The sequence below is a fragment of the Erythrolamprus reginae genome, chromosome 1 (assembly GCF_031021105.1).
Source record: "Erythrolamprus reginae isolate rEryReg1 chromosome 1, rEryReg1.hap1, whole genome shotgun sequence".
NCBI lineage: Eukaryota > Metazoa > Chordata > Lepidosauria > Squamata > Dipsadidae > Erythrolamprus > Erythrolamprus reginae.
In genome coordinates this window covers 45,763,019-45,780,580 of record NC_091950.1, presented here as the reverse complement: position 1 = coordinate 45,780,580, position 17,562 = coordinate 45,763,019, and the positions used below count along the sequence as shown (strand labels likewise).

At 44.0% G+C, this 17,562-nt stretch overlaps 1 protein-coding gene across 10 annotated transcripts in view; it reads right to left on the bottom strand.

Moving 5' to 3' along the window:
- The window catches only part of CEP170B (centrosomal protein 170B), a 100,898-nt gene that overhangs the window by 34,449 nt on the left and 48,887 nt on the right, over nucleotides 1-17,562 (bottom strand). For all 10 annotated transcript variants that reach the window (XM_070751418.1, XM_070751448.1, XM_070751428.1 and 7 more), the window contains exons 8-10: nucleotides 14,318-14,794; nucleotides 9,177-9,940; nucleotides 4,207-4,392 (exon numbers count right to left, since the gene is read on the bottom strand). In XM_070751418.1, the coding sequence (XP_070607519.1) occupies nucleotides 4,207-4,392; nucleotides 9,177-9,940; nucleotides 14,318-14,794 (1,427 nt within the window). The remainder of the gene's footprint in view (nucleotides 1-4,206; nucleotides 4,393-9,176; nucleotides 9,941-14,317; nucleotides 14,795-17,562) is intronic.

Here is a 17,562-nt window from a genome sequence, read left to right as displayed (position 1 = left end):
AAGATTAACCAAACGTTAGTGTGGCATTTTAAAATCCCATCACAGCTAGATATGCAAAAGTAACTGCTTTGCCAAAGCACAGAGTTGGATTCAGATCTGAAGTTTTGAAGGAAAATGAAGGATCAATGGAAGCTTCAATGGAAAAGTTATTTTTCATTTTCAATCCCTTTACAGTTCCCAATTCTGTCCTTTCAGGTTTTTCTAGGTAGTCCAAAATTGCTCCACATTTCTTCATCTAGGGCAATGCATATAAGTAAGAATTAAATTGATTACTAAAAGCAATCAAAGTCTAAGACCAAATAGGAACTTGTATTACATGATATTTACAAAAGAATAAGAACTTTTTACAGTCAACATGAAATCTACAGTATTGTCTATTCATATCATATTCATTAAAACATTGAAACCATATATTTCAAACCTAGGCATGAAAACTCCAAATCAATACATTTATATTAACATATTATATCATAGTAATAAATTCTATATAACAAAAAAAAATCAGCCATAGATCAAAACCTTAGTTTTAAAATAATAGAAGACTAAAGTAATGTAAGGGGTTAGTTAATTAAGGTGGGGAGGGGTCTTCAAATTTCTCCTGTATCTATAATATTACAACTGGTTTGATTATAAAGTACAGGCATTTGTATTGATTTACATTGATGTGAAATTTCTGGGTATGCAGATGTCAAAGAATGCAGTTAAAAACATTAGTCTCTGTATATAAACTCTAAAGTAAGGCCTACTGAGTTACTCCAAAGTAAATGGATATGGACCTGAAGTCTTAAATATTTTAAGGCTATTTGAGCATTTCAAAAAAGTAGGAGCATAACCCACACATTATACCTACAGTTATTCACTTTCTCTAATAAATTGCACACTGCAGGTTATATTTCCAAATACCTTTTCTTACAATTTATAACTGCATTTAACAGTTATAAGAGTTATTTATGTATTTAAATTAGTTTTTTAAAAGAACAATGTGCAACGTATTGCAAAAAAGTAAAACCTCACTGCCCAAGGAGCTGCTGACACAGTTCTACAGAGGAATCATTGAGTCTGTCATCTGCACCTCTATAACTGTCTGGTTTGGTGCTGCAACCCAACAGGACCGACACAGACTTCAGAGGATAATCAGAACTGCAGAAAAAACAATTGCTGCCAACCTGCCTTCCATTGAGGACCTGTATACTGCACGAGTCAAAAAGAGGGCGGGGAAAATGTTTACTGACCCCTCACATCCTGGACACAAATTGTTTCAACTCCTACCCTCAAAACGTTGCTACAGAGCACTGCACACCAAGACAACTAGACACAAGAACAGTTTTTTTCCGAACGCCATCACTCTACTAAACAAATAATTCCCTCAACACTGTCAGACTTTCTACTAAATCTGCACTTCTATTCTACTAGTTTTTCTCATCATTCCTTTCACCCATTTCCTCCCATGTTGACTGTATCAGTGTTTCCCAACCTTTTTTGAGCCGCGGCACATTATTCATATTTTCAAAATCCTGGGGAACACTGAAAGGGGGGGGCGGGCTAAAGAAAAGTTTGGACAAAAAACCCCTCTCTCTTCCTCCCTTTCGCTCTATTTCTCCCTCTTTCTCTCTTTTCCTTCCTTCCCTTCTTTCTCTCTCTCCATCCCTCTTTCTTTCTTTCTTCCTCTCTTTTTTGCTCTCTTTCTCTCTCCCTCCTTCCCTTCCTCTATGTCTTTCTCTCTCCCTTGCTCGCTCTCTCTGTCTCTCTTGCTATCTCTTTCTTACTTTTTTCTCTCTCTCTTGCTCTCTCTCTCTTTCACTGTCTTGCTATATGTCTCTTTCTTTCTCTTTGCCTCTCTTGCTATCTCTCTTTCTTTCTCTCTCTTTCTCTCTCTCTGTCTCTCTTGCTATGTCTCTCTTTCTTTCTCTTTCTCTCTCTCTCTGTGTGTCTCTCTTGCTAAGTCTCTCTTTTTCTCTTGCTATGTCTCTTTCTTTTTCTCTCTCTCTGCCTCTCTTGCTATGTCTCTCTTTCTCTCTCTCTTTCTCTATCTCTCTTTCTCTGCCTCTCTTGCTGTCTCTCTTTCTTGCTCTGTCTCTCTTTCTCTGCCTCTCTTGCTATGTTTCTCTTTCTCTCTCTCTCTGCCTCTCTTATATGTCTCTCTTTCTTTCTCTCTCTCTCTCAGCTGACTGCAAGCGGGAGCCCTGACGGCGGCAGCTGGACGTGGTGCTGGACACCGTATATGCCAGGCACGCAGCGCCAGCATGTACGACGTCCAGCAGCACATCCAACCGCCACCGTCAGGGCTCCCGTTTGCAGTCAGCTGAGAGAGAGAGAGAGAGATCCCTCTCGCCGCCGCCATCTCCCCACGACTGCCTGCGGCCGCTGCGGCCACCCCCCCCTCCCATCGGACACTTGCCATCGACGCCAGAGAAGCTCCAGCTGGGCGGGGCGCTGACGGTACTTCCGTCCTGGGGCTCCCGCTCGCAGCTGTCCCCCGCCTCCTGCTCGATGCCGCGGTTTTCGGCGCTCTCCTGCTGGGCCCCAAAGAAGGAAGGCGGGAAAAAGGTGCGAAGAATGGAGCTCTCCTTCTTCCTTCCTGCCTTCCTTCTTTGGGGCCCAGCAGGAGAGCGCCGAAAACCGCGGCATCGAGCAGGAGGCGGGGAACAGCTGCGAGCGGGAGCCCCAGGACGGAAGTACCGGCAGCGCCCCACCCAGCTGAAGCTTGGCGGCACACCTGGCCATGTCTCGCGGCACACTAGTGTGCCGCGGCACACCGGTTGGGAAACGCTGGACTGTATGACTGTAACTTGTTGCTTATATCCTAAGATTTTTATTAATATTGCTTCTTCATTGCTTATTTGACCCCTATGACAATCATTAAGTGTTGTACCACATGATTCTTGACAAATGTATATTTTATTTTATGTACGCTGAGAGCATATGCACCAAGACAAATTCCTTGTGTGTCCAATCACACTTGGCCAATAAAAATTCTATTCTATTCTATTCTAAACACATTCCAATCTGCACATTAATCTAGGCCAGTGATGGCGAACCTTTTTTTCCTTGGGTGCCGAAAGAGTGTGCGCGTGCCCTATCCACATGTGTGAGTGCCCACACCCACAATTCTATACCTGGGGGAGGACGAAAACTGCTTTCCCTGCCTCCCTGGAGGGCCCTTTGGAGGGCAAAAATGGCCTGTTTCCCAACTTCTAGTGGGCCCAATAGGGTTGTGTTTCACCCTCCCCAGGCTCCAAAGGCTTCCCTGGAGCTGGGGAGGGTAAAAATGCCCTCTGCATCCCCCTGGAAGCCAAAAATGCCCTACGAGAACTTCTGTGTGAGCCAAAAATCAGCTGGCTGGCACACACATGCGCGTTGGAGCTGAGCTAGGCAACGACTCACATGCCAGCAGATATGGCTTCGAGTGCCACCTGTGGCACCCGTGCCACAGGTTCACCATCACTGATCTAGGTACTCACTTATATATTTGTTTCTTTTTTGTAACTGAACTTTTCAAGCATTTCTAACTACAAATCAATTTTGTGACCTTTTGAGGTAAAAATTTATTTTATTTATTTTATTTATTTATTGGATTTGTATGCTGCCCCTCTCCGGAGACTCGGGGCGGCTAACAACAGTAATAAAACAATGTACAATAATAATCCAATAAATACTAAAAATGATTAAAAAACCCATTAATATTTAAAAAAATCCAAACATACATACAGACATACCACACATGAAATTGTAAAGGCCCAGGGGGAAAGAGCATCTCAATTCCCACATGCCTGGCGGCAGAGGTGGGTTTTAAGGAGCTTACGAAAGGCAAGGAGGGTGGGGGCAATTCTAATCTCTGGGGGGAGTTGGTTCCAGAGGGCCGGGGCTGCCACAAAGAAGGCTCTTCCCCTGGGGCCCGCCAAGCAGCATTGTTTAGTTGCCGGGACCTAGAGAAGACCCACTCTGTGGGACCTAACCGGTCGCTGGGATTTGTGCAGCAGAAGGCGGTCCCTGAGATAATCTGGTCCGGTGCCATGAAGGGCTTTATAGGTCATAATACATTACCATATAATATCAATAAAACATCCTACTGTGATACATAAATCCAAACTTTTGATTACCATAAATTACATCAAATGGAAACATTCTTTAAAAATTGCATTAACATTAATTGCAGTCCTATTCACCAACAAGAAGTTAGATGCTTTTTATACCTATCTACTGTACCTGCGTATCTGCATGATGACCACTTGCCACTTTGGACGCAATGACCTGCATCATCGTCACCTTTGGAGTTGAGCCATTTTCTCCAAGCAAATGATTGTGCCCTAATTCTTCTTTTTCACCTTTTATAACTGGCCTGAAGGTTGAAGAAATTCTGGAAAATTCAGGAGACTCCAAAACGCCAAAAACCTGATAACGAGAAAGACAAAGAAAGCTTAAGCAAATCCCCCTTTAACATCTTCATACTGATTCGTCATCAATTCTGGATTTTGGGGGCAATATTTATTTATTTATTTATTTATTTATTTATTCATTCATTCATTCATTCATTCATTCATTTATTGGATTTGTATGCCGTCCCTCTCCGGAGACTCGGGGCAGCTAACAGCGACAATAAAACAGTGTACAATAGTAATTTGGTATTAGAAATGATTAAAAATCCATTAATATAAAAACCAAACATACATACATACATACCATGCATAGAATTGTAAAGGCCTAGGGGAAAAGAGGACCTCAATTCCCCCATGCCTGGCGGCAAAGGTGGGTTTTAAGTTATTTACGAAAGGCAAGGAGGGTGGGGGCAGTTCTAATCTCTGGGGGGAGTTGGTTCCAGAGGGCTGGGGCCGCCACAGAGAAGGCTCTTCCCCTGGGTCCCGCCAGGCAACATTGCTTAGTTGACGGGACCCGGAGAAGATCCACTCTGTGGGACCTAACTGGTCGCTGGGATTCGTGCAGCAGAAGGCGGTCCCTGAGGTAATCTGGTCCAGTGCCATGAAGGGCTTTATAACCAACACTTTGAATTGTGACCGGAAACTGATCGGCAACCAATGCAAACTGCGGAGTGTTGGTGTAACATGGGCATATTTGGGAAAGCCCATGATTGCTCTCGCAGCTGGCTCTATTAAAAAGTGCTATTGCTAACATGTTGTAAGCCGCCCTGAGTCTAAGGAGAAGGGTGGTATTAAAAAATCGAATAAATAAATAAATATGAGATGAATCAGGGAAATGGGACACCACAGAAAAACTGGGAAAGGCAAACTTTGCCTTCCTGATATTTTGAGTTTTTAAGTCCACCATTGTCAATCAGACTGAGGTGTTTGAGAATATGAAAGCAGCACTGTAATTTAACTTAATGGGGATCATTAGGATGCCTAATCTTTTCACATCTCTTTTTACCATGTTTTATCTATTTTTGCATAAGAAAGCATTAGTTTAGAATAAATAGGGAAATGCATTCCAAATTGATACAGCATTATCAATTAGTATGCATGTCTACCCAGCCGGTAATTATCAACCAGAATACAGCTGTCCAACTAGGTGTTCACAATCCCCCTATTCACCAAAGACAAATTCCTTGTGTGTCCAATCACACTTGGCCAATAAAGAATTCTGTTCTGTTCTGTTCCATTCCATTCCATTCTAGCAGTTCGTGCAAGGGCAGGTGTATTAAACCCCCTGCCCCAAAAAAGGCAAAACTGTTGTAATAGTTCACAGAGTTCCTTACATAAGAACATAAGAAGAGCCATGCTGAATCAGGCCAAAGCCCATCGAGTCCAGCATTCTGTGTCACACAGTGGCCCACCAATTGTACATGGGGAACTTGAGCAGAAAGAGAAGGCAAAACCCTCCCTTTCCCTTGACTCCCAACAAATGGTACTCAAGGGAATCCTGCCTGCCTCAACCAACATAGAGGCGGCACATGGACATCCATGGTATGTTTGTGTGTATGTTTGGTTTTATAATAGGGGTTTTTAGTTGTTTTTTATTATTGGATTGTACATGTTGTGTTTATTATTGTTGTTAGCTGCCCCGAGTCTGCGGAGAGGGGCGGCATACAAATCCAATAAATTATTATTATTATTATTATTATTATTATTATTATTATTATTATTATTATTATTATTATCCGTTTCAATAACCACCAATACACTTGGCATCCATGAATCTGTCTAATCCTGCCTTGAAGCTATTAAGGCTGACAGCTGTCACAAACTCTTCTGGAAGTGAATTCCATAAACCTATAACCCTCTGGGTGAAGAAATATTTCCCTTTATTTGTCCTCGCTTTCTTACCTGTTGAATCCTCTGTAAATAGTTGTAACCAGGGAAATTATGTAAATAAGAGGTCGCGCCTGATTGGTTGAGGCGCTGACAGCTCGGTTTAGGCAGGAACCAAAACTGTATAAAAGGAGCGCTTTCTCCCTGAAACAGCTGAGACGCGTTCCAGCTGATTGTCACTTCCGAAAGAGCTGAATAAAGAGAACCGTCTTGTTTACTCGCTGTCTCGAGTCAATTCTTTAAGGAGTGCCCCTTCGTCCTAGTACTGTGTGATTTTCTCTATCCACCTTTTCTATCCCATGCATGATTTTATACACTTCGATCAAGTCACCCCTTAAACGCCATCTTTCAAGGCTGAAGAGACCAAGGCGTTGCAATCTGGTTTCATAAGGGAGGTGCTCCATTTCCTTGATCATACTTGTTGCCCTTTTTTGCACCTTTTCCAGTTCCATTATATTCCTTGAACAAGCCATCAGAATCTACACACATATACATAGCAGAGAATGTGTGTAATTCAAAGATAGCATGTTGTATTCTTAGCTATATTTCATAGCTGCAAATGCCATTCCTAAACCAGATAACGTTATCATGCGGGAATGATGAGGGGAAATGAAGTCTCTTGCTTGGTAATGGTTTGTACATCAAGAAAATTAGACACTTCCCTGAGTGGGAGAGCAGCTGTTGTTATTACAACCTCCTGCCCTTATTTGATGCAGTTCAAGGCGGCATAGTTGATCCCACAACAACTTTTGGACTTGGAATAGGCTAAAAGTGTCACTGGCTGAAAGCCACTCAGCAGGTTTTCATGCCAAAGAGAGGCCTAATATAATCTCCCAGTTCCTACACAGTTTTAATTTGCTATAAGTACCATACTACTGGCAAAGCTGTTAATTGCATGGAAATGAAACAGGATCTAAGCCTATTTGTCTACTGATTGCAGTTTGATTGAGTACCCTGTTTCTAAGCACACATTCACGTTTTTTTAAACCTGGCTTGTTCTAAAATTTGCACTATTTCCTAACTAAAGTGAGATACAGTTCATCTGTACCCACTACACTGCATATTGGACAAAACATTAGAAAGTGTCCAGCGATAGTTTACTAGAAGAGCTCTCCACTCCTCTACTCGCAACAGAATACCTTAGGCAACCAGACTTGAAATCCTGGGCTTAGGAAGTTTAGAAATACGTCGCCTTCAGCACAGCCTAAGCATAGCTCATAAAATTATCTGCTACAACATTCTACCTGTCAATGACTACTTCAACTTCAACCACAACAATACATAGGCACATAATAGATACAAACTCAAAGTGAACCGCCCCAAACTTGACTGTAGAAAATACGATTTTAGCAAGAGAGTGATTAATGTCAGGAATTCACTACCTGACTCTCTAGTTTCATCACCAAACCCCCAAAACTTTAACCTTAAAATGTCCACTATTGACCTCACCCAATTCCTAAGAGGTCAATAAGTGGTGTGCATAAGCATACTAGTGTGCCTACCGTCCCTGTCCAATTGTTCCCTCTTATCAGTATCCATGTTAGGTATATAAACAATGTTATATCTATGTATATTAAAATGTGTACTTGACAAAATAAATAAGTACAGTGATACCTTGTCTTACAAACTTAATTGGTTCCGGGATGAGGTTCTTAAGGTGAAAAGTTTGTAAGATGAAACAATGTTTCCCATAGGAATCAATGGAAAAGCTATTAATGCGTGCAAGCCCAAAATTCACCCCTTTTGCCAGCCAAAGCGCCCGTTTTTGCGCTGCCTGGATTCCCCTGAGGTTCCCCTCCATAGGAAACCCCACCTCTGGACTTCTGTGTTTTTCCCAGCAGGGAACTCCCAGTATCACAAAAACAAGTGCTTCGCTGGCAATGGAAGTCTGGAGGTGGGGTTTCCCATGGAGAGGAGCCTCAGGGGAATCCCAGCAGCACAAAAACGGGTGCTTCGCTGGCAATGGAAGTCCGGAGGTGGGGCATCCCAGCAGCGGTGGTGGGTTTGTAAGGTGAAAATAGTTTGTAAGAAGAGGCAAAAAAATCTTAAACCCCGGGTTTGTATCTCGAAAAGTTTGTATGACGAGGCGTTTGTAAGATGAGGTATCACTGTAAATATATAAAGGATTAGTGACATAGAATTGTATCTTTTGACTACCATCAGAAAGCACCAGCAGGTAGCAGTCATGATGCTTGAACAGCCACATTTGACTGCAAGGTTGCAACCTGCATAATGCCTAGTTAAGAAAAATAGAAATCCAGCTCTTTTGAATATTGCATGTAAAGCAACACAGTCTACATGAAATGCTTTTTTAAAATTTTATTTAAAAGATACAATCAATCAATCTTATTTATTTATTTACTTACTTACTTGTTAAATGTATTTGCCACCCATTTCCCTGATAAAGCAAGCTTATCACCTCCCCTGCTGTACATGAGAATTAAGACGTAATTACCGCAACTTTTTGTTCCAGTGCCGACATGACATTTTTGGGCAGGATTATCAGATCAGGATCCAGCCACAGGGTTTATAGGAACCCAACTCCTTGCCTCCTACCTACACTAATCTTTTGGCCCTTCTCCATAAATGCCTTACTTAAGGGTGGCTTTTGCAATAGTTTTAATTGCACCTGGTTAATCCAGGTTTTCATCAAAGGGTTTGGTTGCTATCAAAGCAAACATGAGAAAAATAAAACTAGTTTAGAATTTGCCATATTTAATGCAGTGCAAGAGCAAGTAAACCCATAAGAAATGCAAGAGGAAAGGATATTAATCCTATTAATTTAGTTGGTCAGTAGCACTTTAGTGGCTGTATCAAGCCTCACTATTCTTACCCTAAAGTTTTGATTACCAAACTCCAAATGACAAAAATGCACTGGTTCCTTTTGTTTCTAAGAAAGAAATATGAGCTTACCTGATCAATCATTTTTCGAGCTTCTTCTACTTCCTTATCCTGTGATTCAGTTTCAATAGTGTAAGTGCCTGTTTCACTCAAACTGTCTTCCTCTTCCTGTTTCCTAGCTTTGGCCACTTTAGGGTCAGCAATTGGTGGTGGAATTGTTTCTGGTGCTGTTGGGACAGTTACTGCCCGTGGGTTTAGTAGTGTTTGCACAGGAGGGGGCTTTTCAATGTTGGGCTGAGTTGCTTGAACGCTTTCCCTTAAACATTCAGCAGCAAACTCTTGAGCTAATTTTGACTTCCTTCCAACGCTCCCATGACTTTTGACAGGTGTCCGTGATGTGGAGGTTGAGGAAGGGCTGGTCCGCTCATCTGCCTTCTCCCTCCTAAAGGAGCCAGCTCTTGGAGTGGTGAACGCATTGCTTGGCCCTTTGGTTCCTGTTGCAGGCGGAAGTTGGGTGGGCATAGAACTTACTGGTTTCTCAGCAGGCACTGTAATTTTGCGTTTTTCAACTTTCGTCTTCAGGGTAGGATCAACCTCATTTTGGGTAGATTGTCCACTGTGTGTGAAAGACTGCGATCTTTTCTTTCTGGGCATGTCATCAAAGAACTCAATGACAAAGGCCTGCTGGTTGTGGAGCATTTCCTGGGGATCACGTCGAATTTGGCGCTGGAGTTTGGCTTGCTCTGCCATATGCTCATTGCTAACTGTCTCTTTCTCTGGCTTGGGTGCCACTTGGTCCTCTGAATCACTTTGGGTTCCATCTTCATGTCTGTTGCCTAAAGAATTGGAACACAGATCAGATTGTTCTAGGACAAGGCATGCTTCCTTTTTCTGTCAATACATCAATACGGAAAAAAGCAACTAAAATGATAAAGGGACTGGAAACCAACACATACGAAGAGAGGTTGCTGGAATTGGGCATGGATAGTCTAGAGAAAAGGAGGTCAGTGGGGACATGACAGCAATATACAGATATTTGATAGGTTGCCACAGAGAGGAGGAGGTCACACTATTTTCCAGGGCAATAGAAGGCCAGACCAGGAGCAATGGATGGAAGCTGACCAAGGAGAGATTCAACCTTCTGTCCCCTGTCCTATTGCTCTCCTATATCTCCTATACCTTTCTTCTATTCCGATATCTCTTCTTCTATTCTTTCATTGATATGTTCTATTACTATACCTTCTTTTCTATTATTTCTTAGATATATTTTACTATGAGTATCTCCTCTATAACTTTCATCATGTATTTTACTATGTGTATATAGATATATACCCACTAAAACTTTCATTGTGTATTGGACAAAATAAATAAACAAACAAACAAACAAACCTGGAAATAAGGAAGAACTTTCTGACAGTGAGAGCGATCAACCAGTGGAACGGTCTGCCAGTGGAGGTTGTGAATGCCCCATCATTTGACACATTTAAATGGAAATTGGACTGCCATCTGGCTAGGGTGGTGTAGGGTTTCCTGCTTGAGCAGAGGGTTGGACTTGATGACCTGCAAGGTCCCTTTCAACTCTAATAATAAATAAATAAATAACGTCTCCTTGCCTCTTCCTTTAGATAGCATATTGTGGCCTACTACCAGCCCGTGTAGTTGATAGAGGATCCTGCTCAAGAGGAGATCAACATAGTAATGCACCAGCAGCCTGTGCAGCGAGCACCCAAGTTGGATAGTGGGGAGGATGGCAAGGACTCGGTGCCAGAGGCAGAGGTTCAGCCAGAGCTTTCGGAATGTTCAGCACCTCAGAGCAGCGACGAGGAAGAGGAGGCTTCTCCTCTTCTTGAGAGCCCACAGAGTGCCAAGAGACAAGAACAGTTTCTCCAAAGGAGGTCTCCTCGGGATTAAGACTGGGTGCAATCTGGCCACTCCCTGAGTCTACTTAAAGATATAAGAGGCAGCTGACAAGCTGTAGAGAACAATGCTTGTAAAAACTGTGTGATCATAGTTTGCTCTGTATCTGAAAGACTTCTGCTTTGTTTGCTCTGCTGCGTTGGGTTATCAAGAACTACCTCTAGGCATTTTGCCAAACTCTCTGAAGCTGTGTAAGATATCAAGACCTAATTGCTCTCCTTGGCTTTAAAACTCTTTGACCTGATACCTGCTATTAATGAAGATTAATTAGTAGCTGGTTGCATGCCAAAAAAGACTGGTTGTAGATTGATGTGTTCATATTCACTGCTAAGACCTTTATTAGTAGTGGTGTTTGAATTAAATAGGTGCGTACAAACTGGGTGTTGTTACATTCTTGGCAGGGGCAGAACATAGCATTAGACAACCCAAGACTTACTGGGTCCTCATTTCAGAGAAATTTCCTTACCTGAACAGATAAAAAGAATTATCATGGGCAGACAAAGAAATCAGTCAAAGTGAGAGCTACTTTCAACTGTCTTTAGGTTTCCCCACTGACTCTCCTTGTGAAAAGCACATGGGGATGTTAGAAATGATGACATGACCACAGGTGACTGTGGTGGCATGACAGTACTTTATCAAAGTTCAGTCCAATGGGATTTGAGATATATTATTTAAGGAAATCCATCTGAGGTACATTGATTCAAAAATTATTGCCCTGTGATACACCTTTCACCCAATTGAAAATTACAGACAGACAAAAGTAAGGAAGAACTTCCTGATGGTCAGAGCGATCAACCAGTGGAACAACCTGCCTGCGGAGGTTGTGAACTCCCCAACTCTGGACACTTTCAAGAGGAGATTGGACTGCCATTTGGCTGGGGTGCTTTAGGATTCCTGCTCAGGCAGGGGGTTGGACTTGATGACCTGCATGGTCCCTTTCAACTCTAACAATAAATAAATAAATAAATAAATAAATAAATGAATGAATGAATGAATGAATGAATGAATGAATGAATAAAACAGGAGAGTTTAGTAATGTATATATTTGTCTATTAAGGGTTACCAATTTACATTTACACAGCACTAGGAGTTTTAAGTCATAGGTTTTTATTTTAAAAAATTAGGTCTTTTTTATGTAACTATTTGAAATTGTGACCTGAAAAGCCACTTCCTTGCAACAAATATATTACTTTAAAGAGATAAGTCAACGGGTATACAGTGAACCCTCGATCATCGCGAGGGTTCCGTTCCAGGACCCCACGCGATGATCGATTTTTAGCGAAGTAGCGGTGCGGAAGTAAAAACACCATCTGCGCTTGCGCAGATGGTGTTTTTGCTTCTACTGCCGCCCGCCCTTCGCCTGCCCACCCCGTTGCTCGCGCAACGGCTTCCCTGGGTGCCCGCTCGCTTGGGAACATCCCAGCTTCGCTCCCAGCTGGGGAGCGGATTTAGGGAGTCCCCACCGCGCGCGCGTTGCTGGGGAAAGCGCGCGCGCTTGGGAACATCCCAGCTTCGCTCCCAGCTGGGGAGCGGATCTAGGGAGTCCCCACCGCGCGCGCGTTGCTGGGGAAAGCGCGCGCGCTTGGGAACATCCCAGCTTCGCTCCCCAGCCGCGCGCGCTTTCCCCAGCAACGCGCGCGCGGTGGGGACTCCCTAGATCCGCTCCCCAGCTGGGAGCGAAGCTGGGATGTTCCCAAGCGCGCGCGCTTTCCCCAGCAACGCGCGCGCGTTGGGGACTCCCTAGATCCGCTTCCCAGCTGGGGAGCGGAGCTAGGCTGCCCCAAGCTCGCGCGCGCCGCCCGCCCGCCCACGCTGTTGCCGGCTCCGCTTCCCAGCTGGGAAGCGGAGCTAGGGTGCCCCAAGCTCTCGCTCCAGCCCACCGCCGCTGGGGTCTTACGGGGCAAGAGGGGGAAGACCCAGGGAAGCCTCTGCCCGGCGGGGAAACTCCACCATCTACGCATGCGTGGAAGGGCACGCATGCGCAGATGGTGGAGTTTACTTCCGGGTTGCAAACTAGCGAAATAGCCCTTTCGCGATCCTTGAGGACGCGAAACTCGAGGGTTCACTGTATTAAACCCAAGAAACACTGTTGACCTTTTTTACTAGAAATTTTCTATAATGCAGAAATGCATAAAATGTGTAATTTCCTACACTTTCCCACTCAGATTATTTGTTAGGAGTCAAATGCCATGATTGTTTCTTCAAATCATGTTCCAAAACATGCTTGGAGACTTCATTTACAATGAAACAAATCCTGCAGAACTTTTCATGCTGGCTCAACCCCTCTCAAAAGGGAAACTATATCTGAATCTATTTTGTAACAGTCAGGATTGTGCTACATTGTGCTACAATCTACAATGTGCTCCTCAATATCTTTAATTCCAAAATTTCTCTGGCTCCAAATTTTATTGTTTTGTTTTTTTACATATAACAAACAAAGCATAGAGCAGTGATGGCAAACCTATGGCATGGGTGCCACAGGTGGCACGCGGAGCCATATCTGATGGCACGCGAGCCATTGCCCTAATTCAGCTCCAATGTGCATGTGTGTGCCAGACAGCTGATCTTTGCCTCACACAGAGGCTCTGGGAGGGTGTTTTTGGCTTCCAAAAAGCCTTCAGGGGATGGGGAAGGGTGTTTTTACCCTCCCCCAGCTCCTAGGGAAACCTTTGGAGACTGGGGACGGAGAAACACGAGCCTCCTGGGCCCACCAGAATTTGGGAGACTGGCCATTTTTGGCCACCAGAGGGCCTTTGGGGGTAGGGAAGCTGCTTTCGCCCTCCCCAGGCATTGAATTATGGATGTGGGCACTCATGCATGCGTGATAGCATGCGCACACGCTCAGTAATGGGCAGCCAAATTTTTACTGCCACGCTGTGGGTGTGGCTTATTTTGTGGGTGTGGCTTGATGGTCATGTGACTGGGTAGGAGTGGCTTGCCGGCCACGTGACCAGGTGGGACTTACAACCTCACTAGTGTCTCTCTCTGGGCTGACAATTTGCTTCGCGTTTCCCGCCCCCTGCCTCAGGCTGGGTAGCTAGGCGAATGGGTACCAATCAGCTGTTGAGAAAAGAGGGGGGAGGAAATGGGCCCTCTTCAACTCCTGCCAGTGCTGGTCTCCCTGCTGCTTTCCGAGGAAGAGGAAGAGGATGGGAAGGGGGGATAGTCAGCTGGAGCTGGGCACACAGCTTCATTTCCACCGGTGGAACTGTGTTCCACCCCGTCCTGCCTGCTGCCCACCCCTGCGCACGCTCTTTCGGCACCCGAGGGGAAAAAAGGTTCTCCATAGGTTTTACCTTTCAGAGTCTTCACATGAACAGGAAGGTCACTTTTTGTACTATAGACATCATCTCCAGGAGACTGCCTTCTCATGAGACTTGGATCGTTATGCACCAGCCAGTCAGCCACTTTATTCTCTGCGGAAATGATTTCCACATGGCCAGTGTCCTTGCTGAGGTTCCGTCTCTGCCTGAGGGAAAATTTAGTGACGTGGTCTTTTATCTTCATTTTACCTGGAGTGCAATCATCAAACTCAATGGTAAAAGAAGCGTGGCTCTGCACAACAGGTGACACCGCCACATCTACATCTTTGGTGGGGATCTCATGGACTTGCACCTCTGGAGTTTTTACTGGCTGATGGAATTCTTTTGTTGGGATTTCGAAGTAGCTGGGTTCCCTCCGGAATGCGTAGACGGACTCGCCTTGAGGGTCTCTGTAGCCAGTGATGTTACCGTTGATTTCTTCTTCGTGTTGGACTAAGTCTTTTGTTCTGTCTATATAATGAGGAAAACAGTTAAGTTTAACACTCTTAAAATGTCAGCAATTCCACAATTTAATATTTTATATACAGTGATACCTCATCTTACAAACGCCTCATCATACAAACTTTTCGAGATACAAACCCGGGGTTTAAGATTTTTTTGCCTCTTCTTACAAACTATTTTCACCTTACAAACCCACCGCCGCCGCTGGGATGTCCCACTTCCGGACTTCCATTGCCAGCAAAGCACCCGTTTTTGCGCTGCTGTGATTCCCCTGAGGCTCCCCTCCATGGGAAACCCCACCTTCGGACTTTCGTTGCCAGCGAAGCACTCGTTTTTGCGATGCTGGGATTCCCCTGCTGGGATTCCCCTGCAGCATCGCAAAAACACAGAAGTCCGGAGGTGGGGCTTCCCATGGAGGGGAACCTCAGGGGAATCCCAGCAGCGCAAAAATGGGCGCTTCGGCTGGCAAAAGGGTTGAATTTTGGGCTTGCACGCATTAATCGCTTTTCCATTGATTCCTATGGAAAACATTGTTTCGTCTTACAAACTTTTCACCTTAAGAACCTTGTCCCGGAGCCAATTAAGTTTGTAAGACAAGGTATCACTGTATTTATATATTTTATTGGATTTGTATTCCACCCCCTCCGAGGATTCTGGGCGGCTTACAACATGTAAAAACAATACAATTCTAAAATCCAGTAATAAGTAAAACAACCAATCTAAACCCCCAATTTAATTTAAAAACAGTCATTAGTAACAAGAAACACGAAAATAACTTCATAACATAACAAGCAATGCAAGTCAAACAACAAACCAATCCAAAGCAAATATTAAAATGAATTATGTCACGTCAAATTCCAAGCAGCAGATCTGGAAAACTACTTTAAAAAAAGAATTCCTTTGGGGCTCTTCTGAAAGTCTGTAAAGAAAGATCTCTGCATATACAGCTGATCTTGAGTTTCAGAAGCATGATAGGGACACAAGGCTTGTTCCTGATATTCTACTCTTTCTCACAGATTGACAGACAAGAGGGGGACCTCAGTGGATGAAAAGATGCATTGATATGGATTAAGGCAACCTATTTTGGTCCCTAAACACTTAAAGGTTGTGGAGATTCTTGGTTTATGTTTATGAAAATTCTCCGTCATTCCAGTCAAGATTACCCAAAGACGCTTTTCTAAGAGGCAATTGGATTTTCTTTGTTGTTCCTTGAAGATGTTTCACTTCTCATTCAAGAAGCTTTTCCAGTTCAGTTCTTCAGAACTGAAGAAGCTTCTTGGATGAGAAGCAAAATGTCTTCAAAGAAAAACAAAGAAAGTCCAGTTGCCTCCTGAAAAAGCACCTTTGGGATAAACAGCAACACTTTGAATTGGGATGGGAAATACACCGGCAAGAACTTTAGCTGATGAGTTATGTATACTAGGGGTCTCCAACCTTGGCAACTTTAAGACTTGTGGACTTCAACTCCCAGAGTTCCTCAGCCAGCAAAACTGGCTGAGGAACTCTGGGAGTTGAAGTCCACAAGTCTTAAAGTTGCCAAGGTTGGAGAACTTTGATGTATACCATGTGATCCGACTGCTCAGTATCTGTTACTACCAGGACAGCCATTTTCTTCTACCTTGGGAAGTTTTCAAGCACTCTTTAGAAGGCAAAATGTACCATAATTCATCTAGCCAGTTAGAACTACTAATATTTATCTTGTAGCAGTGGCTGCCTTTGTGCCTACTCTTGCTCCTTTCACATACTGTCTTTTCTTTGGAATACTCTTCCTTTCCATGCCTTTCTTCTCCCACACCACCTGCCTTTTTTGCTTTAAAGTCAAGGGTTTGGGGCGTGGATGGGTGTTTGTATTTTGCAGCATGCAAAAAGGCAGTGTTTTGCTGTTTCGTGGGAGTTGTGTATAACATTTATTGAGCATTAAGAGCAGCAGTGTGAGGAGACCCATCACTTATACAAGCAGAGGTCAGGGCACTCCATGAAACCGAAGTCTTGTGTTGTGTTGAAGGGATGGGCTTCTCTGCAATCCTGTAGATTCTATTGCAAAACTCCAGAATCTCCAATCCTAATCCTAATCTCCAGGAGATAGGCTTTGGTTGCCACGATGTAAAAAGGATATTGAGACTCTAGAAAGAGTGCAGAGAAGAGCAACAATGATGATTAGGAGACTGGAGGCTAAAATATATGAAGACCAGTTGCAGGAACTAGATAAGTCTAGCTTAATGAAAAGAAGGACTAGGGCAATGATGGCGAGCCTATGCCACAGGTGGCACACTGGGCCATATCTGCTGACACACAAGCTATTGCCCTAGCTCATCTCCAATCTGCATGTGCATGCCAACCAGTTGATTTTCAGCTCACACGGAGGCTCTGGGAGGGCTTACAGAGGGCCTCCAGAGGAATACAGGCTCCAGGAAAGCCTCTAGAACCTGGGGAGAGCGAAAAACAGGCCTCCAGGGCCCACCAGAAGTTGGGAAATGGGCCAATTCTGGCCTCCGGGAAGAGGGGGAGTCCATTTTCACCCTCTGCAGGCATTGGATTATGGGTGTGAGTACTCGCGCACATGCGATAGTGCGCACCGAGCACTTTCAGCACCCATGGGAAAAAAAGGTTTGCCATCACTGGACTACATGATAGCAGCATTCCAATATCTCAGGAATTGCCACAAAGAAGAGGGAATCATACTATTATCCAAAACCCCTGAGGGTAGAACAAGAAGCAATGGGTGGAAACTAATCAAGGAGAGAAGCAACTTAGAACTAATGAGAAATTTCCTGCCA